Source organism: Mya arenaria, chromosome 6, assembly GCF_026914265.1.
Source record: "Mya arenaria isolate MELC-2E11 chromosome 6, ASM2691426v1".
In the NCBI taxonomy this organism is placed as follows: domain Eukaryota; kingdom Metazoa; phylum Mollusca; class Bivalvia; order Myida; family Myidae; genus Mya; species Mya arenaria.
The window spans coordinates 43718138-43744151 of NC_069127.1; the positions used below are offsets into that span (position 1 = coordinate 43718138).

Here is a 26014-nt window from a genome sequence, read left to right on the forward strand (position 1 = left end):
GCCCATGCTCGCGTGTCCACATGCAGGGTATTTATAGCCCTATGCTCCCGTGTCCACATTCAGGATATCTATAGCCCCATGCGTCCGTGTCCACATGCAGGATATCTACAACCCCATGCTTGCGTGTCTACATACAGGGTATCTATAGCCCCATGCTCGCGTGTCTACATGCAGGGTATCTATAGCCCCATGCGTCCTTGTCCACATACAGGGTATCTATAGCCCCATGCTCCCGTGTCCACATGCAGGGTATCTATAGCCGCATGCGTCCGTGTCCACATACAGGGTATCTATAGCCCTATTCTCCCTTGTCCACATGCAGGATATCTATAGCCTCATGCGTCCGTGTCCACATTCATGGTATCTATAGCCCCATGCGTCCGTGTCCACATTCAGGCTATCTATAGCCCTATGCTCCCGTGTCCACATGCAGGGTATCTATAGCCCCATGCGTCCGTGTCCACATTCAGGCTATCTATAGCCCTATGCTCCCGTGTCCACATGCAGGGTATCTATAGCCCCATGTGTCCGTGTGCTAATGCAGGGCACCTATAGCCCCATGCGTCCATGACCACATGCAGGGTATCTATAGCCCCATGCTCCAGTGTCTACATGCAGGGTATCTATAGCCACATGCTCGTGTGTCTACATGCAGGGTATCTATAACCCCATGCGTCCATGTCCACATGCAGGGTATCTATAGTCCCATTCTCGCGTGTCCACATGCAGGGTATCTATAGCCCCATGCGTCCGTGTCCACATGCAGGGTATCTATAGCCCCATGCGTCCGTGTCCACATGCAGGGTATCTATAGCCCATGCTCGCGTGTCCACATGCAGGGTATCTATAGCCCCATGCGTCCGTGTCCACATGCAGGGTATCTATAGTCCCATGCGTCCGTGTCCACATGCAGGTTATATATAGCCCCATTCGTCCGTGTCCACATGCAGGGTATCTATAGCCCTATGCGTCCGTGTCCACATACCGGGTATCTATAGCCCTATGCGTCCGTGTCCACATACAGGGTATCTATAGCCCTATGCTCGCGTGTCCACATGCAGGGTATCTATAGCCCCATGCTCGCGTGTCTACATGCAGGGTATTCATTGTCCCATGCGTCCGTGCCCACATGCAGGGAATCTATAGTCCCATGCTTCCGTGTCCACATGCAGGGTATATAACCCCATGTTCGCGTGTCCACATGCAGGATCTCTTTAGCCCCATGTTCCTGTGCCTACATATAAGCTACATGGAGTGTTTACCTTCCGACACCGTCAATATAACGATATGTATATGCTACAAGGGGTGTTTACCTTCAGACATGGACAAGAAAGCGATAGGTGTATGCTTCAATTAGTATTTACCTTTAGACACTGACAAGATAGCGATATGCTTATAATACAGGAATTTTTACCTTCAGACACGCACAAGATAGCGATAGGTATATGAAACTGGCAGTGTTTACCTTCAGACACCAGCAATAAAACGAAAGGTATATGCTACAAGGAGTGTTTACCTTTAGACACGCACAAGATAGCGATATGTATATGCCACAGGGCGTGTTGACCTTCCGACACGGGCAATACAGTGAAAGGTGTATTCTACAGAAAGTATTTACCTTCACGGCTTCAGCCACGGACAAAATAGTGATAGGTGTATGTCACAGGGAATGTTTACATTCAGACACGGACAAGAGATCGATATGAATATGCTACAAGGAGTGTTTACCTTCAAACACGGACAAGAAAACGATAGTTGTATGAAACAGGGAGTGTTTACCTTCAGAAACGGACACTATAACGGTAGGTATATGCTACAGGGAGTGTTTACCTTCAGAAGCGGACACTATAACGGTAGGTATATGCTACAGGGAGTGTTTATCTTTAGAAACGGACACTATAACGGTAGGTATATGCTACAGGGAGTGTTTATCTTTAGAAACGGACACTATAACGGTAGGTATATGCTACAGGGAGTGTTTATCTTTAGAAACGGACACTATAACGGTAGGTATATGCTACAGGGAGTGTTTACCTTCAGAAACGGACACTATAACGGTAGGTATATGCTACAGGGAGTGTTTACCTTCAGAAGCGGACACTATAACGGTAGGTATATGCTACAGGGAGTGTTTATCTTTAGACACAAACACTATAACGATAGGTATATGCTACAGGGAGTGTTTACCTTTAGACACGGACACTATAACGGTAGGTATATGCTACAGGGAGTGTTTACCTTCAGATACGGACACTATAACGGTAGGTATATGCTACAGGGAGTGTTTACCTTCAGAAGCGGACACTATAACGGTAGGTATATGCTACAGTGAGTGTTTATCTTTAGACACAAACACTATAACGATAGGTATATGCTACAGGGAGTGTTTACCTTTAGACACGGACACTGTAACGGTAGGTATATGCTACAGGGAGTGTTTACCTTCAGAAACGGACACTATAACGGTCGGTATATGCTACAGTGAGTGTTTATCTTTAGACACAAACACTATAATGATAGGTATATGCTACAGGGAGTGTTTACCTTTAGACACGGACACTATAACGGTAGGTATATGCTACAGGGAGTGTTTACCTTCAGATACGGACATTATAACGGTAGGTATATGCTACAGGGAGTGTTTATCTTTAGAAACGGACACTATAACGGTAGGTATATGCTACAGGGAGTGTTTATCTTTAGACACAAACACTATAACGGTAGGTATATGCTACAGGGAGTGTTTATCTTTAGAAACGGACACTATTACGGTAGGTATATGCTACAGGGAGTGTTTATCTTTAGAAACGGACACTATTACGGTAGGTATATGCTACAGGGTAAATGAGTGTTTACCTTTAGACACGGACACTATAACGGTAGGTATATGCTACAGGGAGTGTTTACCTTCAGACACGGACACTATAACGGAAGGTGTATGCTACAGGGAGTGTTTACCTTCAGAAACGGACACTATAACGGTAGGTATATGCTACAGGGAGTGTTTATCTTTAGAAACGGACACTATAACGGTAGGTATATGCTACAGGGAGTGTTTATCTTTAGAAACGGACACTATTACGGTAGGTATATGCTACAGGGAGTGTTTATCTTTAGAAACGGACACTATTACGGTAGGTGTATGCTACAGGGAGTGTTTACCTTTAGACACGGACACTATAACGGTAGGTGTATGCTACAGGGAGTGTTTATCTTTAGAAACGGACACTATAACGGTAGGTATATGCTACAGGGAGTGTTTACCTTTAGAAACGGACACTATAACGGTAGGTATATGCTACAGGGAGTGTTTACCTTCAGAAACGGACACTATAACGGTAGGTGTATGCTACAGGGAGTGTTTATCTTTAGAAACGGACACTATAACGGTAGGTATATGCTACAGGGAGTGTTTACCTTCAGAAACGGACACTATAACGGTAGGTATATGCTACAGGGAGTGTTTATCTTTAGACACAAACACTATAACGGTAGGTATATGCTACAGGGAGTGTTTATCTTTAGACACAAACACTATAGCGGTAGGTATATGGTACAGGGAGTGTTGACCTTCAACCACAGACAAGATAACGATAGTTATATGAAACAGGGAGTGTTTATCCTTAGCCACAGACATTATAACGGTAGGTATATGCTACAGGGAGTGTTTACCTTCAATCACAGACAAGATAACGATAGTTATATGAAACGGGGAGTGTTTACCTCTAGACACGGACATTATAACGATAGGTATATGCTGCAGGGAGTGTTTACCTTCAGACACGAATAAGATAGCGATAGGTATATAATTCAGGAAGTGCTTACCTTCAGGCACGGACAAGTGCCATGTACAGATCACATTCGAAGAGTTTTCTTGAAAATGTTTCGGTGATATTATTGTTCCTTCAGTGCCAATGAGAGTGCCACCACATGGAGTTGGCGAGGTTGTTGTTGTCGGCATACGGGTGGTTGATATTGATGTAGTTGAAGTCAAAGACGTATTTGTAGTTCTTTTGGGCGTAAATGAATGGTCAGTTGTTGTAGACATGGCGTTGGATGTAATTGGCGTAGTGTTGGTAGTTGTTGGTGTTGTGGTGTTTGTTTTGTAAGTTATTGTCAACATAGTGGTATTAATTGTTGGCGTGTTAGTTATTGTTGTCTTTGTGGTTGCGGTTGTCTGCGTAGTGGTAGATGCTGAAGACGGAGAGGAAGATGTTGTAGGTGGATAAGTAGTTGTTGTCGGCATTGTGGTAGATGCTGTAGGCGGAGTGGTAGTTGTTGTCGGCATTGTGGTAGATGTTGTAAGCTGAGTGCAAAATGCTGTAGGCGGAGTAGTAGATGTTACAGACGGAGTGGTAGTTGTTGTAGGCGGAGTGGTAGATGTTACAGGCGGAGTGGTAGTTGTTGTCGGCATTGTGGTAGTTGATGTTAGCATTGTGGTAGTTTTTGTTGGCATTGTGGAAGTTGATGTTGGCAATATGGTAGATGTTATATGAAAAGTAGTAGATGTTGGCATTGTGGTAGATGATATCGGCATAGTGGTAGATGTTGTAGACGGAGTGGTAGAGACTGTAGGCGGAGTGGTAGTTGTTGTCGGCGGAGTCGAAGATGTTGTCGGCATAGTGGTAGTAGATGTTGGCATAGTGGTAGTTGTTGTCGGCATAGTGGTAGTTGATGTCGGCATATTGGTAGATGTTGTAGGTGGAGTGGTTGTAGTTGTAGACATTGTGGTAGATGTTGTAGGCGGAGTGGTAGTAGTTGTCGGCGTAGTGGTAGATGCTGTAGGCAAAGTGGTAGTTGTTGTCGGTGAACTGGAAGATGTTGTCGGCATAATGGTAGTTGATGTCGGCATAGTGTAAGTTGATATCGGCAAAGTGGTAGATGTTGTCGGCGGAATGGTAGTTGTTGTCGACATTGTGGTAGATGCTGTAGGCATAATGGTAGTTGTTGTAGGCGGAGTGGTAGTTGTTGTCGGCTTTGTGGTAGTTGATGTAGGCATTGTGGAAGTTGATGTCGGCATTGTGGTATTTGATGTCGGCATTGTGGAAGTTGTTGATGTCGGCATTGTGGAAGTTGTTAATGTCGGCATTGTGGTAGTTGATGTAGGCATTGTGGAAATTGATGTCGGCATTGTGGTATTTGATGTCGGCATTGTGGAAGTTGTTGATGTCGGCATTGTGGAAGTTGTTAATGTCGGCATTGTGGTAGTTGATGTCGCCATTGTGGTAGTTGTTGTCGGCATTGTGGTAAATGTTATAGGCGGAGTGGTAGATGATGTCTGCATAGTGGTAGAGGTTGTATGCGGAGTGGAAGTTGTTGTCATCATTATAGAAGATGTTGTAGGCGGAGTGGTAGATGATGTCGGCATAATGTTAGATGTTGTAGGCGGAGTGGTAGATGATGTCGGCATTGTGGTAGATGTTGTCGGCAAAGTGGAAGTTGATGTCGGCATTGTGTTAGTTGATGTAGTTATTGTGGTAGTTGTTGTCGGCATTGTGGTAGTTGATGTCGACATTGAGGTAGATGTTGTAGGCGGAGGGGTAGATGATGTCGGCATAGTGGTAGATGTTGTAGGCGGAGTGGTAGTTGTTGTTGGCATTGTGGTAGATGTTGTAGACGGAGTGGTAGATGATGTCGGTATAGTGGTAGATGTTGTAGGCGGAATGGTAGTTGTTGTCAGCATTTTAGAAGATGTTGTAGGCGAAGTGGTAGATGATGTCGGCATTGTGGTAGATGTTGTAGGCGGAGTGGTAGATGATGTCAGCATTGTGGTAGATGCTGTCGGCAAAGTGGAAGTTGATGTCGGCATTGTGGTAGTTGATGTAGGCATTGTGGTAGATGTTGTCGGCATTGTGGTAGTTGATGTCGACATTGAGGTAGATGTTGTAGGCGGAGTGGTAGATGATGTCGGTATAGTGGTAGATGTTTCAGGCGGAGTGGTAGATGATGTCGGAAAAGTGGTAGATATTGTAAGCGGAGTGGTAGATGATGTCGGTATAGTGGTAGATGTTGTAGGTGGAGTGGTAGTTGTTGTCGGCATAGTAGTTGATGTTGTAGGCGGAGTGGAAGATGTTGTAGGCGGAGTGGTAGTTGTTGTCGGCATAGTAGTTGATGTTGTAGGCGGAGTGGAAGATGTTATAGGCGGAGTGGTAGTTATTGTCGGCATAGTGGAATATGTTATATGCGGAGTGGTAGTTGTTGTCGGCATAGTGGTAGATGTTGTAGGCGGAGTGGTAGTTGTTGTCTGCGTAGTGGTAGATGTTGTAGGAGGAGTGGTAGTTGTTCGAATTGTGGAAGTTGATGTCGGCATAGTGGTAGTTGTTGTAGGCGGAGTGATAGTTGCTGTCTGCGGTGTGTTAGAAGTTATAGGCGGAGTGGTAGTTGTTGTCGGCGGTGTGGTAGATGTTTTAAGCGGAGTGGTAGTTGTTGTCAGCATTGTGGTAGTTGAAGTTGGCATTGTGGTAGATTTTATAGGCGGAGTGGTATTTGTTGGCATTGTAGTAGTAGATTTTGGCATTGATGTAGTTGATGTTGGCATAGTGGTAGTTGAAGTTGGCATATTGGTAATTGTTGTCGGCATTGTGGTAGTTGATGTCGGCATTGTTGAAGTTGTTGTCGGCGTTGTGGTAGATGTTATAGGCGGAGTGGTAGTTGTTGGCATTGTGGTAGTTGATGTCGGCATAGTAGTAGATGTTAAAAACGGGGTGGTAGTTAATGTCGGAATAGTGGTAGTTGTTGTTGGCATTGTGGTAGTTGATGGTGGCATTGTGGTAGTGGTTGTCGGCTTTGTGGTAGTTGTTGTTAGCCTTGTGGTAGTTGAACGTGGCATTGTGGCAGTTGTTGTCGGCTTTGTGGTAGTTGTTGTCGGCATTGTGGTAGTTGATCGTGGAAGTGTGGTAGTTGTTGTCGGCATTGTGGTGGATGTTAAAGACGGGGTGGTAGTTGATGTCGGAATAATGGTAGTTGCTGTTGGCATTGTGGTAGTTGATGGTGGCATTTTGGAAGTTGATGTCGGCATAGTGGTAGTTGCTGTTGGTATTGTGGTAGTTGATAGTGGCTTTGTGGTAGTTGATATTGGCATTGTGGTAGCTGATATTGGCATTGTGGTAGTTGTTGTCGGCAATGTGATAGGTGTTATAGACGGTGTGGTAGTTGATGTCGGCATAATTGTAGTTGATATTGGCATTGTGGTAGTTGATGGTGGATTTGTGGTAGTTGAACGTGTCATTGTGGTAGTTGAACGTGGCATTATGGTAGTTGATGTAGGCTTTGTGGTAGTTGATGGTGGTTGTGTGGTAGTTGAGGGTGGCATTGTGGTACCTGAACGTGGCATTGTGGTAGTTGATGTCGGCATTGTGGTAGTTGATGTCGGCATTGTGGTAGATGTTAAAGACGGTGTGGTAGTTGATGATGGCATTGTGGTAGTTGATGGTGGCATTGTGGTAGTTGACGGTGGCAATGTGGTAGTTGATGGCGGCATTGTGGTAGATGTTAAAGACGGTGTGGTAGTTGATGTCGACATAGTAGTAGTTGATGTTGGGTTTGTGGTAGTTGATGGTGGCATTGTGGTAGCTGATGGCGGCATTGTGGTAGATGTTAAAGACGGTGTGGTAGTTGATGTCGGCATAGTGGTTGTTGATGTTGGGTTTGTGGTAGTTGATGGTGGCATTGTGGTAGTTGTTTTCGGTATTGTTGTAGTTGTTGACGGCTTTGTGGTAGTTGATGTCGACATTGTGGTAGTAAGTGTTGGCATTGTGGTTATAGCAGTTATTGTCGTTATTGTAATAGTTGATGTCGACATAGTAGTAGTAGTTGTAGGCAAAGTGGTAGTTGTTTCTGGCGTAGTTAATGTTGTTGATAGCCTAGTGTAAGTTGTTATCGGAGTATGTGTGGTTGTTGTTGGCGTCGTGGTAGTTTTTGTCGACAAACTGGAAGTTGTTGTTGGTTGTGTGGTAGTTGTTGTTGGCATAATGGATCTTGTTGATAGCCTAGTGTAAGTTGTTGTCGGAGTGTTGGTGGTTGTTGTTGGCACAGATGTTGTTGTTGGTGTAGATGTCGTTGTTGTCAGCATAGATGTTGTTGTTGTTGGCATAGAAGTTGTTGTTCTTGGCACAGAACTGTATTCAGCTGTAAATTCACTTTTCTTTCCACCATTCTCTACAAGTTTAATGTACATGAGATTCGAGCTAGAGATAAAGACGCCAGTATCTGTACCGCACAGAGTGGATAGAAGGGTTGAAGACTCGTATCCACCGTCTCGAACCTGCAATCAGCGGAAAGCATCACTTGACAGGAAATGCTATGAACGTTTTATTCAACGAGTAGCTTTTTATAGGTATGCAAAATATTCTTTTCGTTGTACAAGTTCAATATGTATTTAATTATATACGTGTATATTGCTTCAATCAAATTACAAAGGTAAAACATGGTAAGACGTTCAAATGTAAATCTGTAAACAACAGATGTTTTTACCATTTTTGATGTGGGTGAAATAGAATTAAATAAAGTCTTACTGTCGCTACTGATGGTTTATCTCATTTAAGTCATGCAGTCAATATATCTTACTAGGAAAGTATCGTTAATCATTGGTTTCCTGTACTGTCCTATATGGTGTAGCCTCCTATATGATGTAGTGTCCTATATGGTGTAGTGTCCTATATGATGTAGTGTCCTAGACGGTAGAGTCCTATATGATGTAGTGTCCTATATGATGTAGTGTCCCAGACGGTAGTGTCCTATATGATGAAGTGTCCAAGACGGTAGTGTCCTATATGATGTAGTGTCCTATATGGTGTAGTGTCCTAGACGGTAGTGTCCTATATGATGTAGTGTCCTATATGATGTAGTGTCCTCTATGATGTAGTGTCCTATATGATGTAGTGTCCTATATGATGTAGTGTCCTACATGATGTAGTGTCCTATATGATGTAGTGTCCTATATGATGTAGTGGCCTATATGATGTAGTGTCCAAGACGGTAGTGTCCTATATGATGTAGTGTCTTATATGGTGTAGTGTCTTATATGATATAGTGTCCTATACGGTAGAGTCCTATATGGTGTAGTGTCCTATATGATGTAGTGTCCTAGACGGTAGTGTCCTATATGATGTCATTTCCTAGACGGTAGAGTCCTATATGATGTAGTGTCCTATATGATGTAGTGTCCTATATGTTGTAGTGTCCTAGACGGTAGTGTCCTATATAATGTAGTGTCCTAGACGGTAAAGTCCTATATGGTGTAGTGTCCTATATGTTGTAGTGTCCTAGACGGTAGTGTCCTATATGATGTAGTGTCCTAGACGGTAAAGTCCTATATGGTGTAGTGTCCTATATGATGTAGTGTCCTAGACGGTAGTGTCCTATATGATGTAGTGTCCTAGACGGTAAAGTCCTATATGGTGTAGTGTCCTATATGATGTAGTGTCCTAGACGGTAGTGTCCTATATGATGTAATGTCCAAGACGGTAGAGTGTCCTATATAGTGTAGTGTCCTAGACGGAGTGATGTCCTAGACGGTGTAGTATCCTAGACGATGAAGTGTCAAAGACGGTGTAGTGTCCTAGACAGTGTAGTATCCTTTATGTTGTAGTGTCCTAGAAAATGATGTGTCCTAAACGGTGTATAGTCCTAGACGATGTAGTGTCCATAACGGTGTAGTGTCCTAGACAGTGTAGTATCCTAAATGGTGTAGTGTCCTAGACGTTGTGGTGTCCTATAGGATATAGTGTCCTATTGTGTGTAGTGTCCTATATGATGTAGTGTCCTATACAGTGTAGTGTCCTATAGGGTGAAGTGTATTAGACGGTAGAGTGTCCTATGGGGTGTAGTGTCCTATAGGGTGTAGTGTCCTATATGGTGTAGTGTCCTATATGACGAATTGTCATAGACGGCGTAGTGTCCTAGACTGTGAAGTGTCCAATATGATGTAGTGTCCTAGACGGTGAGATGTCCTAGACGATGAAGCGTCCTAGACGCTGAAGTGTCAAAGACGGTGTAGTGTCGTAGAGAGTGTTGAATTTTATATGGTGTAGTGTCCAAGACGGTGTAGTGTCAAACAGGGTGTAGTGTTCTGACAGTGTAGTTCCTAGACAGTGTTGTATCCTATATGGTGTAGTGTCCTATACGGTGTAGTATACTATATGGTGAAGTTTCCTATACGGTGTAGTGTCCTATACGGTGAAGTGTCTAATAGGGTGTAGGGTCCTATACGGTGTAGTATATTATATGGTGTAGTTTCCTATACGGTGTAGTGTCTAATAGGGTGTAGTGTCCTATAGTGTGTAGTGTTCTATATGATGTAGTGCCCTATATCGTGTAGTGTCTTATAGGGTGTAGTGTCCTATAGTGTGTAGTATCCTAAATGATGTAGTGTCCTATAGGGTGTAGTGTCCTATACAGTGTAGTGTCCTATAGGGTGTAGTGCCCTACACGGTAGAGTGTCCTAAGGGCTGTAGTGTCCGATAGGGTGAAGTGTCCTATATGGTGTAGTGTCCTATATGATGAATTGTAATAGACGGCGTAGTGTCCTAGAATGTGAAGTGTCCTTTATGATGAAGTGTCCTAAACGGTGTGATGTCCTAGACGATGAAGCGTCCTAGATGATGAAGTGTCAAAGACGGTGTAGTGTCGTAGACAGTGTTGTATCCTATATTGTGTAGTGTCCTAGATGGTGTAATGTCTAACAGTGTGTTGTGTCCTAGACAGTGTAGTGTACTAGACAGTGGTGTATCCTATACGGTGTAGTGTCCTATAGAGTACAGTATCCTATATGGTGTAGTTTCCCAGACGATGTAGTGTCCTATACGGTGAAGTGCCTAATAGGGTGCAGTGTCAATGCGACGGTGTAGTATCTTAGACAGTCTAGTACCGTATGGTGTAGTGCCCTTTACAGTGTAGTGTCCTACACGGTGTAGAGACCTCTGTCTACATGCTGTCCACTATTTTGTCTTAATGCTGTCCGCCACTATGACTACATGCTGTCCGCCATCTGTCTACATGTTGTCCGTCACTATGTCTATATGCTGTCCGCCACTATGTCTACATGCTGTCCGCCACTCTGCCTACATGCTGTCCGCCACTCTGTCTACATGCCGTCAGCCAATCTGTCTACATGCAGTCCGCCACTCTGACTACATGCTGTCCGAGACCCTGTCTACATGCTGTCCGTCACTCTCCCTACATTCTGTCAGTCACTCTGTCTACATGTTGTCCGCGGCTTTGTCTACATGCTGTCCGTGACCCTGTCTACATGTTGTCCGTCACTCTGTCTACATGCTGTCCGCGGCTCTGTCTACATGCAGTCCGCAACTCTGTCTACATGCTGTCTGCCACTCTGTCTACATGCTGTGCGCCACTCTGTCTACATGCTGTCCGCCACTCTGTCTACATGCTGTCCGCCACTCTGTCTACATGTTGTTCAAGACTCTGTATACATGTTGTCCGCCACTCTGACTACATGCTGTCCGCCAGTTTGTCTACATGTTGTCCGCCACTCTGACTACATGCTGTCCGCTACTCTGACTACATGCTGTCCGCCAGTCTGTCTACATGCTGTCCGCCACTCTGACTACATGCTTTCCGCCAGTTTGTCTACATGCTGTCCACTATTTTGTCTTAATGCTGTCCGCCACTCTGACTACATGCTGTCCGCCATCTGTCTACATGTTGTCCGTCACTATGTCTATATGCTGTCCGCTACTCTGTCTACATGCTGTCCGCCACTCTGACTACATGCTGTCCGCGGCTCTGTCTACATGCTGTCCGCCACTCTGTCTACATGATATCCGCCACTGTGACTAAATGCTGTCCGCCACTCTGTTTACATGCTGTCCGAGACCCTGTCTACATGTTGTCCGCCATTCTGTCTACTTGCTGTTCGAGACTCTATCTACATGCTGTCAGCCACTCTGTCTACATGCTGTCCGCCACTCAGACTACATGATGTCCGAGACTCTGTCTACATGCTGTCCGCCACCCTGTCTACATGCTGTCCGCCACTCTGTCTACATGATATCCGCCACTGTGACTTAATGCTGTCCGCCACTCTGTTTCCATGCTGTCCGAGACCCTGTCTACATGTTGTCCGCTATTCTATCAACATGCTGTTCGAGACTCTGTCTACATGTTGTCCGCCACCCTGTCTACATGCTGTCCGCGGCTCTGTCCACATGCTGTCCGCCACTCTGACTTCATGCTGTCCGCCACTCTGTCCGCATGCTGTCCGCCACTCTGTCTACATGCTGTCCGCCACTCTGTCTACATGCTGTCCGCCACTCTGTTTACATGCTGTTCGCCACTATGTCTACATGCTGTTCGAGACTCTGTCTACATGATGTCCGCCACTCTGTCTACATGTTGTCCGCCACTCTGTCTACATGTTGTCCGTCACCCAGTCTACATGCTCTCCGCCAATCTGTCTACATGCTGTCCGCCACTCTGTCTACATGCTGTCCGCCAATCTGTCTACATGTTGTCCGCGGCTCTGTTTACATGCTGTCCGCCACTCTGTCTACATGATGTCTGCGGCTCTGTTTACGTGTTCTCCGCCATTCTTTCTACATGCTGTCCGCCAATTTGTCTACATGCTGTCCGCCACTATGTCTACATGCTGTCTGTCAATTTTTCTTCATGCTGTCCGCGGCTCTGCTTACATGCTGTCCGCCACTCTGTCTACATGCTGTGCGCGGCTCTGTTTACATGCTGTCCACCACTCTGTCTACATACCGTCCGCCACTCTGTCTACACGCTGTCCGCCACTCTATCTACATGCTGTCCACCACTCTGTCTAAATGCTGTCCGCCAATATGTCTACATGCTGTCTGCCACTCTGTCTACATGCTGTCCGCCACTCTGTCTACATGCTGTCCGAGCCTATGTCTACATGCTGTCCTCCACTCTGTCTAAATGCTGTCCGCCACTTTGACTACATGCTGTCCGCCAATCTGACTACATGCTGGCTGTTCGATACTGTATACATGCTGTCCGTTACTCTGTCTACATGCTGTCCGCCACTCTGTCTACATGCTGTCCGCCTCTCTGACTACATGCTGTCCGCCACTATGTATACATGCTGTCCGTCACTCTGTCTACATGATGTTCGCCACTCTGTCTACATGATATCCGCCACTGTGACTAAATGCTGTCCGCCACTCTATCTACATGCTGTTCGAGACTCTGTATACATGCTGTTCGCCACTCTGACTAAATGCTGTTCGCCACTCTTTCTATATGTTGTCTGCCACTCTGTCTACATGTTGTCCGCCACTCTGTCTACATGTTGTCCGTCACCCAGTCTACATGCTCTCCTCCAATCTGTCTACATGCTGTCCGCCACTCTGTCTACATGCTGTCCGCCAATCTGTCTACATGTTGTCCGCGGCTCTGTTTACATGTTGTCCGCCACTCTGTCTACATGATGTCCGCGGCTCTGTTTACGTGTTCTCCGCCACTCTTTCTACATGCTGTCCGCCAATTTGTCTACATGCTGTCCGCCACTATGTCTACATGCTGTCTGTCAATTTTTCTTCATGCTGTCCGCGGCTCTGCTTACATGCTGTCCGCCACTCTGTCTACATGATGTCCGCGGCTCTGTTTACATGCTGTCCGCCACTCTGTCTACATACCGCCCGCCACTCTGTCTACATGCTGTCCGCCACTCTATCTACATGCTGTCCGAGCCTATGTCTACATGCTGTCCTCCACTCTGTCTAAATGCTGTCCGCCACTTTGACTACATGCTGTCCGCCAATCTGACTACATGCTGTCTGCCACTCTGTCTACATGCTGTCTGCCACTCTGTCTACATGCTGTCCGCCACTCTATCTACATGCTGTCTGCCACTCTGTCTACATGCTGTCTGCCACTCTATCTACATGCTGTCCGAGCCTATGTCTACATGCTGTCCTCCACTCTGTCTAAATGCTGTCCGCCACTTTGACTACATGCTGTCCGCCAATCTGACTACATGCTGTCCGCCACTCTGTCTACATGCTGTCTGCCACTCTGTCTACATGCTGTCCGCCACTCTATCTACATGCTGTCCGAGCCTATGTCTACATGCTGTCCTCCACTCTGTCTAAATGCTGTCCGCCACTTTGACTACATGCTGTCCGCCAATCTGACTACATGCTGGCTGTTCGATACTGTCTACATGCTGTCCGTTACTCTGTCTACATGCTGTCCGCCACTCTGTCTACATGCTGTCCGCCTCTCTGACTACATGCTGTCCGCCACTATGTATACATGCTGTCCGTCACTCTGTCTACATGATATCCGCCACTGTGACTAAATGCTGTCCGCCACTCTATCTACATGTTGTTCGAGACTCTGTATACATGCTGTTCGCCACTCTGACTAAATGCTGTTCGCCACTCTTTCTATATGTTGTCTGCCACTCTGTCTACATGATGTCCGCCACTCTGTCTACATGCTGTCCGCCACTCTGTCTACATGCTGTCCGCCACTCTGACTACATGCTGTTCGAGACTCTGTATACATGTTGTCCGCCACTCTGACTACCTGCTGTTCGCCACTCTATCTACATGCTGTCCGCCACTCTATCTACATGTCGCCCGCCAATTTGTCTACATACTTTCCGCCACTCTATCTACATGCTGTCCGCCACTTTGTCTACATACTGTCCGCCACTCTGTCTACATGTTATCCGCCACTCTGTCTACATGATGTCCGCCACTCTGTCTACATGATGTCCGCGGCTCTGTTTACATGCTGTCCGCGGCTCTGTATAAATGTTGTCCGAGACTCCCTTTAGATTCTTTCCGCGTTTGTGTATATATACGAAGGAAATTTAGAAACCTGGCACCCTGTAGTTATATCTATAGTCAGTGTGACGTATTACTCCAACATTCATAATTACAAATTTTTGTTTTTCAAGCTGCTGTAAGCCGACTTGCAGAATTGAAGGGGCGCGATATTTTTGTACGTTTTGTTCAGGTACAAAAACGTACAGAAATCTGTCGAATGCCAAAATCAATAGAAATAAATACATGTACGGTCTCTGCTTACGTTCAATTGTCGAGGTCATCGCTTACCTCCAAATTGTCGACGTCACACTAACCTATAAAGAATCGAGGTCACACTTATCTCTAAAAAGTCGAGGTCACAATAACCTCAAAATAGTCAAGGTCACTGCTTCCTTACAAATAGTCGATGTCACTGCTTACCTCCAAATAGTCGATGACACTGCTTATCTTCAAAAAGTCGAGGTCACTAGTTACCTCCAGATAATCGAGGTCACTGCTTACCTCTTAAAGGTCGAGGTCACTGGTTACCTCCAGATAATCGAGGTCATTGTTTACCTCTAATTAGTCGAGGTCACTTAGTTACCTCCAAATTGTCGCGGTCACTGGTTACCTCTAAATAGTCGAGATCACAGTTGTTCTGGACATTGACGTCGGTGAACGTCAGGCTGATGGTACCATTTGGCTGGAAGATGAGGTACTCACAGATTTGTCCGGACACCTTACCCTGTGTTATCATTCCCGACACTGCAGTGTGAACTCCACCACATCCTGGCAACATACTTTATTTATTTTAAACTTCATCAGTTGAATATATGGACCAAAATAGTGAAATTCACAGCCCAGAAAACTTCTTGTCATCTCCAATTATGCAAAGGCTTATAAACTATTTAAATGGGAAGTTGTTTATAATACATGTATAAATTGCTTCGAACACAATACATTGTGGACGTCAAGGGCGATCTAACAGAGTTATGGAGAGAAAAATAATCATTTGATGTACGTTTATCCCCTGGATTTCCCCATGTCGTAAGCAACCACAATTGGTACAACTCTACACTTCAACCAACCGACTATTATCAATTGTATTCCATACCGATAGAATATTCAATTTTGATAAAAAAAATCTTAAAAAAGGGTTGTTAAAATTAACGAATGTTCGGCATTGTTAGACGCATACTCAATACGTTATGTTTGTTGCGGAATAAACGAATATAAAAACATTGTTAATCTTTCAGCTCATGTCAAAGGCGGCTTATTTGCATTAATAAAAACACGTATCAATACTTGTTCGAACGCTTCTGTTTGCCAATACTTCCAATTAGTTGTGCGATTCCGTTGAATGAAGTATGCACTGCGAATGCCGTAAGGTCTGTTAACTACCCCAAATATAAAATGGATTTGACTGTGATCTAGCATTTATTCAATCACGATGGCATGCTGGGGCGGATCCAGGATTCGACGAAGGGTGCGTTACTTAGGGGCGTAGCCTTTTGACCCCACCCACAGTAACGAAATTTATTTGGTTTAAAGTAAGTGTTGGAGTTTGCGGGTCTCCCCTGAGAAAATTTTAACAATTTGGAAATCGATCATTTTGGTCGTATTTTAATACTTTTCTTCTATAATAAAAATCCGCTAGTGGCATACGCTACCCAGTACACACAAATAAGAAGGAGTCACCATGCTTTTAAAATCTTAAATTATACAGCTTTTTCTGTTATACAAAGTCCGATATATATTACACCCTAGTTAACTTAACACGTACGAGCGTAGAAGCACGGTCCGGAAACATGTGTTTGTGGACCCTTATATGTCAGAATCGTGTATTTGCGGACCGTTATATGTCTGAATCATGTGTTTTGGGGCTGTTTTATGTGTGAATCGTGTGTTTGTGGACCGTTATATGTGTGAATCGTGTGTTTGTGGACCGTTATATGTCTGAATCGTGTGTTTGCGGACCGTTATATGTCTGAATCATGTGTTTTGGGGCTGTTTTATGTGTGAATCGTGTGTTTGTGGACCGTTATATGTGTGAACCGTGTGTTTATGGACCGTTATATGTCTGAATCGTGTGTTTGCGGACCGTTATATGTCTGAATCATGTGTTAACGGGCTGTTTTATGTGTGAATCGTGTGTTTGGGGACCGTTATATGTGTGAATCGTGTGTTTGCTGACCGTTATATGTCTGAATCGTGTGTTTGCTGACTGTTTTATGTGTGAATCGTGTGTTTGGGGACCGTTATATGTGTGAATCGTGTGTTTGCTGACCGTTATATGTCTGAATCGTGTGTTTGCTGACTGTTTTATGTGTGAATCGTGTGTTTGGGGACCGTTATATGTGTGAATCGTGTGTTTGCTGATCGTTATATGTCTGAATCATGTGTTTACGGGCTGTTTTATGTGTGAATCGTGTGTTTGTGGACACTTATATGTCTGAATCGTGTGTTTGCGGACTGTTTTATGAGTGAATCGTGTGTTTGGGGACCGTTATATGTGTGAATCGTGTGTTTGCTGACTGTTTTATGTGTGAATCGTGTGTTTGGGGACCGTTATATGTGTGAATCGTGTGTTTGCTGATCGTTATATGTCTGAATCATGTGTTTACGGGCTGTTTTATGTGTGAATCGTGTGTTTGTGGACACTTATATGTCTGAATCGTGTGTTTGCGGACTGTTTTATGTGTGAATCGTGTGTTTGGGGACCGTTATATGTGTGAATCGTGTGTTTGCTGACTGTTTTATGTGTGAATCGTGTGTTTGGGGACCGTTATATGTGTGAATCGTGTGTTTGCTGACCGTTATATGTCTGAATCATGTGTTTACGGGCTGTTTTATGTGTGAATCGTGTGTTTGGGGACCGTTATTTGTGTGAATCGTGTGTTTGCGGACCGTTATATGTGTGAATCGTGTGTTTGCTGACTGTTTTATGTGTGAATCGTGTGTTTGGGGACCGTTATATGTGTGAATCGTGTGTTTGCTGACCGTTATATGTCTGAATCATGTGTTTACGGGCTGTTTTATGTGTGAATCGTGTGTTTGGGGACCCTTATATGTCTGAATCGTGTGTTTGCTGACTGTTTTATGTGTGAATCGTGTGTTTGGGGACCGTTATATGTTTGAATCGTGTGTTTGCTGACTGTTTTATGTGTGAATCGTGTGTTTGGGGACCGTTATATGTGTGAATCGTGTGTTTGCTGACTGTTTTATGTGTGAATCGTGTGTTTGGGGACCGTTATATGTGTGAATCGTGTGTTTGCTGACTGTTTTATGTGTGAATCGTGTGTTTGGGGACCGTTATATGTATGAGTCGTGTGTTTGGGGACCGTTATATGTGTGAATCGTGTATTTGCGGACCGTTATATCTCTGAATCGTGTGTTTGCTGACTGTTTTATGTGTGAATCGTGTGTTTGCTGACCGTTATATGTGTGAATCGTGTGTTTGTGGACCGTTATATGTCTGAATCGTGGGTTTGCGGACTGTTAAATATCTGCATATGTGTTTTACATGTCTGCATTAGTGTGTTTGTGTTTCGTTGTATGTCTAAGTCATGTGTTTTTAACTGTTATATGTCTTCATAAGCGTGTGTGTAGACCTTTATGTGTTTGCATAAGCGTTCTTTTAGTGAATCAACCTTTGTATCGTCATCATGACCGTCATACAACGACGTGAATTCAAACCTATGCGCATATGTTTTTTTCAGGTAAGTCCTAACGATTTTCACATAAATTATACAATTAACATTTACATGGTTTAATGGTCAAAAAGGCAATAGACATACTTTCCAAACATACACCAATTGCTTCACGACCACAATCTCCTGCAACACCGTGCAGACGAGAGCGACTTGGCATAAACGTGGACATGAAGATTATGGTCATTTAACTTTCCTCACAGTCGATGTAAAAAAGATAAAGCGAAAATTTATTACCTGATTCGAAACATATTCCAAGTTGAATATTGTCTGGCGTACACGTGACGCATCTTTCTGACGTCAAACTACAGGCGACGTCGCTCTGGGTACACAGTGTGTAAACATCACAAACTGAGCCGATCCCACCAGCGACAGTGGTTCCTAGTGGTTTTGTTGTCGTCGTGTCTGGATTGTTTCCATTGCCGTTTCCGCCACCAGGGTTGTTACCGCTGTTGCCCTGTGCATAAACTGGGTCTGCGTGAGGCCACAATACCAGTGCAAAATAGATTAAAAGTATAATCATAATGTTTTTAACCTTCAATCGTATTTTTCTTGTAAATACCTTAGAGTGTCACGAATTCTCTCCGTTTAGAGAAGGCTATTTTTTTAGATTTGCACGTTTAAACATTAAATGTGGTAAAACTACTACAAGTCACTTTTATGGTACTGTTTTAAAGGTGCGATAGCATTTTAGACAAAGCTCTGTTCTCAAACTTGGCATTCATTATGAAGTATTAAATTACGAACGATCGAAGTTCAAACCCGAAGAGAAATCTGTTCTACGGTTGAAGAACTCGCTTATGGTAACGCTGCGTATGAGTTTTACAAGGTACGCCAAGTACTCTGCACATGGGCGGGCATATATATTGTTTTTTGAAATATAATTAAGAGCCGTTCTAAATTATCTGTGTGGCATCAATGCTCATAATTTGCACCTTGCTCCTGTCTTGCGTATAGGAGAAGAAGGTGTGTTTGTTTGTTTAATAATAAACTGAATTTAGGTTAAGAGTGATACTGTCTGCTCCTATCCCGATTGCTATCAATCATATGTTATACTGTCCGAACCTCTTGAAAATTCTCTCAATCGTGTTACACTGTCCGAACCTCTCGAGAATACTCTCAACCGTGTTATACTGTCCGAACCTCTCGAGAATACTCACAATCGTGTTACACTGTCCGAACCTCTCGAGAATACTCACAATCGTGTTATACTGTCCGAACCTCTCGAGAATACTCTCAATCGTGTTATACTGTCCGAACCTCTCGAGAATACTCACAATCGTGTTATACTGTCCGAACCTCTCGAGAATACTCTCAATCGTGTTATACTGTCCGAACCTCTCGAGAATACTCTCAATCGTGTTATACTGTCCGAACCTCTCGAGAATACTCTCAACCGTGTTATACTGTCCGAACCTCTCGAGAATACTCTCAATCGTGTTATACTGTCCGAACCTCTCGAGAATACTCTCAATCGTGTTATACTGTCCGAACCTCTCGAGAATACTCACAATCGTGTTATACTGTCCGAACCTCTCGAGAATACTCTCAATCGTGTTATACTGTCCGAACCTCTCGAGAATACTCACAATCGTGTTATACTGTCCGAACCTCTCGAGAATTCTCTCAATCGCGTGTCACTGTCCGCACCTCTCGAGAATTCTCTCAATCGTGTGACACTGTCCGCACTTTTCGAATGATCTATAAATCGTGTGACACTGTCCGCACCTCTCGAGAATTCTCTCAATCGTGTGACACTGTCCGCACCTCTCGAGTGATCTATAAATCGTGTGACACTGTTCGCACCTCTCGAGAGTTCTATCAATCGTGTGACACTGTCCGCATCTCTCGAGAGTTCTATCGATCGTGTGACACTGTCCGCACCTCTCGAGAGTTCTCTCAATCGTGTGACACTGTCCGCACCTCTCGAGAGTTCTCTCAATCGTGTGACACTGTTCGCACCTCTCGAGAGTTCTATCAATCGTGTGACACTGTCCGCACCTCTCGAGAGTTCTATCAATCGTGTGACACTTTCCGTTTCTTTTGAGAGCTCTATCGATCGTGTGACATTACGTCACATATTACGCTGACGTCATAATAATATACAATCGTAACAACTCGGCCATCTCCGTCAAGCTTCCATATCTAGATATTAGCCGAGGAGTTCCGATTGACTAATATACTGTTCAAATTTCGGACAAAATTTTTCGGAAGTATACCGGATATGTTATATATGTTTTGTATATGAAGTTTCTATATTCTATGTGCAATGATTTTTGAATTATTAAAAAAAGTCCACGTTATTATTGATCAACCCTCGTATGTGGAACAATTCTACTAATGAAAAATGGATTTTAAAAACTACCCGACCACCAATAAAATAAAAAAATGCGTTTCGTTTCAATGTTCATACATATTCGAAGCAACACAACCGTATTTTCATTTTGAAACAACTTCAACCACTCAACAACCAGATATTAATTTGAGCTGAAGAAGAAACTGTGTCTTTCCCGCTACGAAATTACGATTTCTTTTATAATTATAGCGGTGGAACAGTAAAGTTGATCCTGACTGGCAAGGGAAAAACAAACAACGTATTCGCTTATGTTCTTTATCAACTTGGATACACCGTTCAACGGAATATATGCCCTGCTGTTACAACTACTAACTCAAGGGAAGGAAGTTAATTCTGTACTTACCATAAACACGAATTCGGAGATTTACCCCGCCTTTTGTCACTCTTAAACAGTCAGCGTTAAATAAACGATGATATTATGTTTAAAATTAGGCCTAAAAAATATATGTCTGTTTCCTGTAACATGCTGAAGAAAAGATGGGTCGGTAGGTAGGGATTTTTTTTATTTATTTTTTTTAAATGTCAGATTGATCCAATATTCAAGTTTATTTCAGGTGAATTATTTTAATAAGAATTCGGTGTGATATATAGATTCAATCTTTCTGCCACTTATAAGCTAAAACTGCTAGCTTGACCGCCATCAAAACATAAAATACATCATCATTGTAATAAATCAAGACTAAGTGATTTTTTCACATCTATATATAGGTGAAGCTTGACAAAGAAACAGCATTGTTAATCAGTTATTTTTAGCCATGGTACATGTATTTCAGTTGTAGAATGCATCCTGTTGAAGGGCAAGCCATGGGTTCGACTCCCAGCGATGGCAACATTATGTGCAATTTTGAGCATTGTCAGTATGTTCACCAGGGAAGCAGTTCATCTTTAGACTTTGCAAATATAACCCAGTGAAAGAGTGAATCAAAGAACATTTAGACAATTTATTTTTGGCAAATGTTTTAAACAAAACTTTCAAAATGCATACATTTTCTAATAATAAAACATGATATTATTGCACAGACTATTTTAAGATAGACTGTGTAATAATATCAAGTTGTATTACAATTAAATGTACATGACAACTATTATAAAATAAAATGCTGTTACAACAAGAACAGGCAAGAATCTCCACAAAACATAATTTTATATAAATCAATACTTCGATTGATAAATGACTAGAATCAAACCATTTAACTCTTAGAGGCTGTCAGAATTGTACGAATCTTTGGGACCAGTGTAGACCCATGGTCTACGCTGTTCACTGCTTGGACACTTAAACCTTACCTGCTGACTCGACAGCGAACAGTGTAAAATAACAGATTGGACTGGAATATGTTTAAATAGACTAGAATCAGAATCAAAAAAGCTTAGACTGACTAATAAAAAGTAATACCATTTTCTTTTTTAAACAGTAAAACAGCAAAACTAGTACACGTACAGTACCTTAAATAGTTTCCACAACTTATTTTTTTTAACAATTTTCAGTGTTTTAAAAAGATCTGCTGTATTAGATCCACTGTTCATTCTGTAAAAATCTCAAGCACGATAATCAATGTTACTTTCAATAGAATACCTTGTTGTTGTTTTTTCCTTTTCTGGACTTGACTGGACTACGGGGGTTAAAACATTCCCAGAGTCAAAACTTGGTAAAATATGTTCTGACTCTGACGAACATATTATTTAGTTAATGCATCTTCGTTATGTAATCCAGTGCATCCTTGTCAAATTCCAATATGCACCAGCGATTGTTTTATAGTTGCAACGACATCTTTCTTACTTTAACTTTCACTTTCAGGTTTATCTTTTTTTCCGGAAGTAAACAAAAACATTTAACGTTCCTATTGCCAGTATTGCAACATCGTATTTTTCATAAATGGCAAAACCATAACAGTTTTGTTATAGAACCACGGACCTATAAACCAGGTCCGTGATAGAACTAAACTATAACACTGACAACGATCTACGTAGTTCTCCTTTCACTTTCATTAAAAATTGACAGGAAGTTAGCGTGCACCTGTTTTCCGTGCTTTTTAGACCATGTGGTATGAAAAATGTTTATTTTTCTGTTAACTCATTAAAAACTTATAAGAATATTTTTTAATTAACTGGAGATATAATAAAAAAAAAACTTAAAATAAATGAACAAAATATATCCTAGCATTGCACTTAGCGAAAAAGCGGAAGGTATCCGTTAATTTGCATAATGGGCGGAGTTAATATTACGTCATTGAGTTTGAGTGCTGCTAATTGACAAGGTTACCGATCAGATTCCAGATCGATAATCACTTGTCACTTCGGTTGTAAATTGCTCTTGCGGGTTAAACAAACATTCAGATCATGCATTGAGGCTCCTTTCAGATGATACCGACTCTCACACCGAAATATCCCTTGTCAAAACTGATGCATATTACAAATGGATGATGCGTTGATTTCGGGTCATTTACGATTCCTGTGCGTCAAAACCCGGGAGCTCGGGTCAATTGAAAGCCCTGCAGTTTAATGTCACAGCCATTAAGGTTTTTGCCATTGTTTCAACTTGCCAAACCGGAAACGTTTGTAACTATGCAACGATTCGGACACTACCAAAATATTTAAATTATCGTTGTCATCATAGCCCTGAGATCGCTAAAAATCTGACTTTTCGAATTTTGGGGCATAAAAAAATTGCGGTCGGCGGTAAAAAATTACGGTCGGTCGGGTTACAGGAAACAGACATATTTTTTTTAGACCTTAACAGTATAAACTTGCAATATTAGTTTCCTTGTTAACAGGTAAACTACAAATGTACTGTACATCAGAGGGTGGTTACTTACTTGTGTTCGAAGATCATTTTAGGAAGTTTTAGGTGACAACAAAAGAATAAACTTGACTTGATGATTGTTGACTAGTTTATGTTAAAAACATCGCTATTAATATGGCAGATGCAGAAGATTTATATTGACGAAACCATTACTAGCTCATAGCCATACAAACAAATATACATTATGTGGCATGTGGAAAAATGAAAATAAATTATATTTCCTTAAAGAGACTAATTGGTGAAAGCAACTACATATTTATATCTTAACAAGTTTGTACGTGTTTTATATAATGGGATTCGTTAGTCAGAAGTTGGCTACAATATATAATATTAAATTCAACGGGAACTCAAATCACTCATCAGTTAAACGACTGAACATGTTACAAGTTTTGGGGTCCGACAATGTCACAAGAAACGTTTTAACTTATAAACGGTAGTGTGCTTTATCAATTAAATCCAGTCACTTAGATTGTTTATAAGGTTCAAGATGAAAAAAAAAATAAAGCACAAAGTATCACAAATTATAGAACGTAAATTGAGGAAATGCCTGTGTAAATATCTCCTAAAACGTGCAGAAACAGAAATATGATATAGACGCATACACAAGAACGTAAAGGTCACGTTTTTTTTCTCATGAAAAAAATTGCAATTGATTGTCATTTTCAAAAGAAACATTTAGATTGATGTACGGCATAACACCTTCCCTTCATTGTTGTAAATAAACAGTCTCAATCAAACCGAGACTGCTGGTGGGGGCGTTCACAGTATTGCGCATATCATCAATGCCAATGAACAGTCTCAATCAAACCGAGACTTCTGTTGGGGCTGTTGACAGTGATGCACCTATCATTGTTGTCAATGAACAGTCTCAATCAAACCGAGACTTCTGTTAGGGGCGTTGACGATGTTGCGTCTATCATTGTTGTCAATGAACAGTCGCAATCAAACCGACACTGATGTTATGGGCGTTGACAGTGATGCACCAATCATTGCTGTCAATGGGCAGTCTCAGTCAATCCGAGGCTGAAGTTTCGGGCGTTGACAGTGTTGCGCCAATCATCACTGCCAATGAACAGTCGCAATAAAACCGAGGCTGCTGTTGACAACACAATGTTTTCACTGCTGTGAATGAACAGTCTCAGTCAATCCGAGGCTGCAGTTTCTGGCGTTGACAGTGTTGCACATATCATTGTTGTTAATGAACAGTATCAATCAAACAGAGACTGCTGTTTCGGGCGTTCACAGTGTAGCACCTATTATTGCTGTTAATAAACTGTCTCAACCAATCATAGCCTGCTGTTAGGAGCATTGACAGTGTTGTACTCTTCATGGCTGTTAACGAACAGTCTCAATTAAACCGAGACTTCTTTTGAGGGCGTTGACAGTGTTGCGTCTATCATCACTGCCAATGAACAGTCTCAATCAAACCGAGACTGCTGTTGGAGGCGTTCACAGTGTTGCGCATATCATCACTGCCAATGAACAATCTCAATCAAACTCAGGCTTCTTTTGGGGGAGTTCACAGTGTGTTGCGCCTATCATCACTGCCAATGAACAGTCTCAATCAAACCGAGACTTCTGTTGGAGGCGTTCACAGTGTTGCGTCTATCATCACTGCCAATGAACAGTCTCAATCAAACCAAGACTTCTGTTGGAGGCGTTCACAGTGTTGCGTCTATCATCACTGCCAATGAACAGTCTCAATCAAACCGAGACTTCTGTTGGAGGCGTTCACAGTGTTGCGCATATCATCACTGCTTATGAACAATCTCAATCAAACTCAGGCTTCTTTTGGGAGAGTTCACAGTGTGTTGCGCCTATCATCACTGCCAATGAACAGTCTCAATCAAACCGAGACTTCTGTTGGAGGCTTTCACAGTGTTGCGCCTATCATCACTGCCAATGAACAATCTCAATCAAACTCAGGCTTCTTTTGGGGGAGTTCACAGTGTGTTGCGCCTATCATCACTGCCAATGAACAGTCTCAATCAAACCGAGACTTCTGTTGGAGGTGTTCACAGTGTTGCGCCTATCATCACTGCCAATGAACAATTTCAATCAACCCGAGACTGCTGGTGGGTGCGTTGACAGTGTTGCGCCTATCAATACTGCCAATGGACAGTCTCAATCAAACTAATGTTTGTGCTTCGACTTTTGCGTGATTTTAATTTTGGCAAACAGCAATGAAATACAAATTGATAGGCCTTAAACCAACATCTATTGACAGTCAGTCATTGGCGCCGCACTGAAGTGCGGAATGGAATGTGAATTTATTTTAGTTAGTGGTAGGAGCGGTTTTTAAGTTGATTGACAGTTGGGTTTTACTGTTATTTTATTATGATTAAAAAATGCAAACGGGTGGCAATTGCATGGGTGTTAAAAATGCTATTTATGGTTAAATAGATTG

General features: G+C 42.8%; 1 protein-coding gene across 1 annotated transcript; it reads right to left on the reverse strand.

Annotated features, from left to right (window-relative positions):
* Positions 1–4132: 4132 nt before the first annotated feature.
* Positions 4133–24527, reverse strand: LOC128237827 (mucin-2-like; the record flags this gene model as incomplete). Its single annotated transcript, XM_052953410.1, has 5 exons — positions 24486–24527; positions 19545–20025; positions 18689–18925; positions 15346–15530; positions 4133–8263 (listed from the first exon to the last, which is right to left on the reverse strand). Coding segments are annotated over exons 1-5 (5076 nt in total), but the record flags the coding sequence as incomplete, so codon positions are not given.
* Between the last annotated feature and the right edge of the window lie 1487 nt (positions 24528–26014).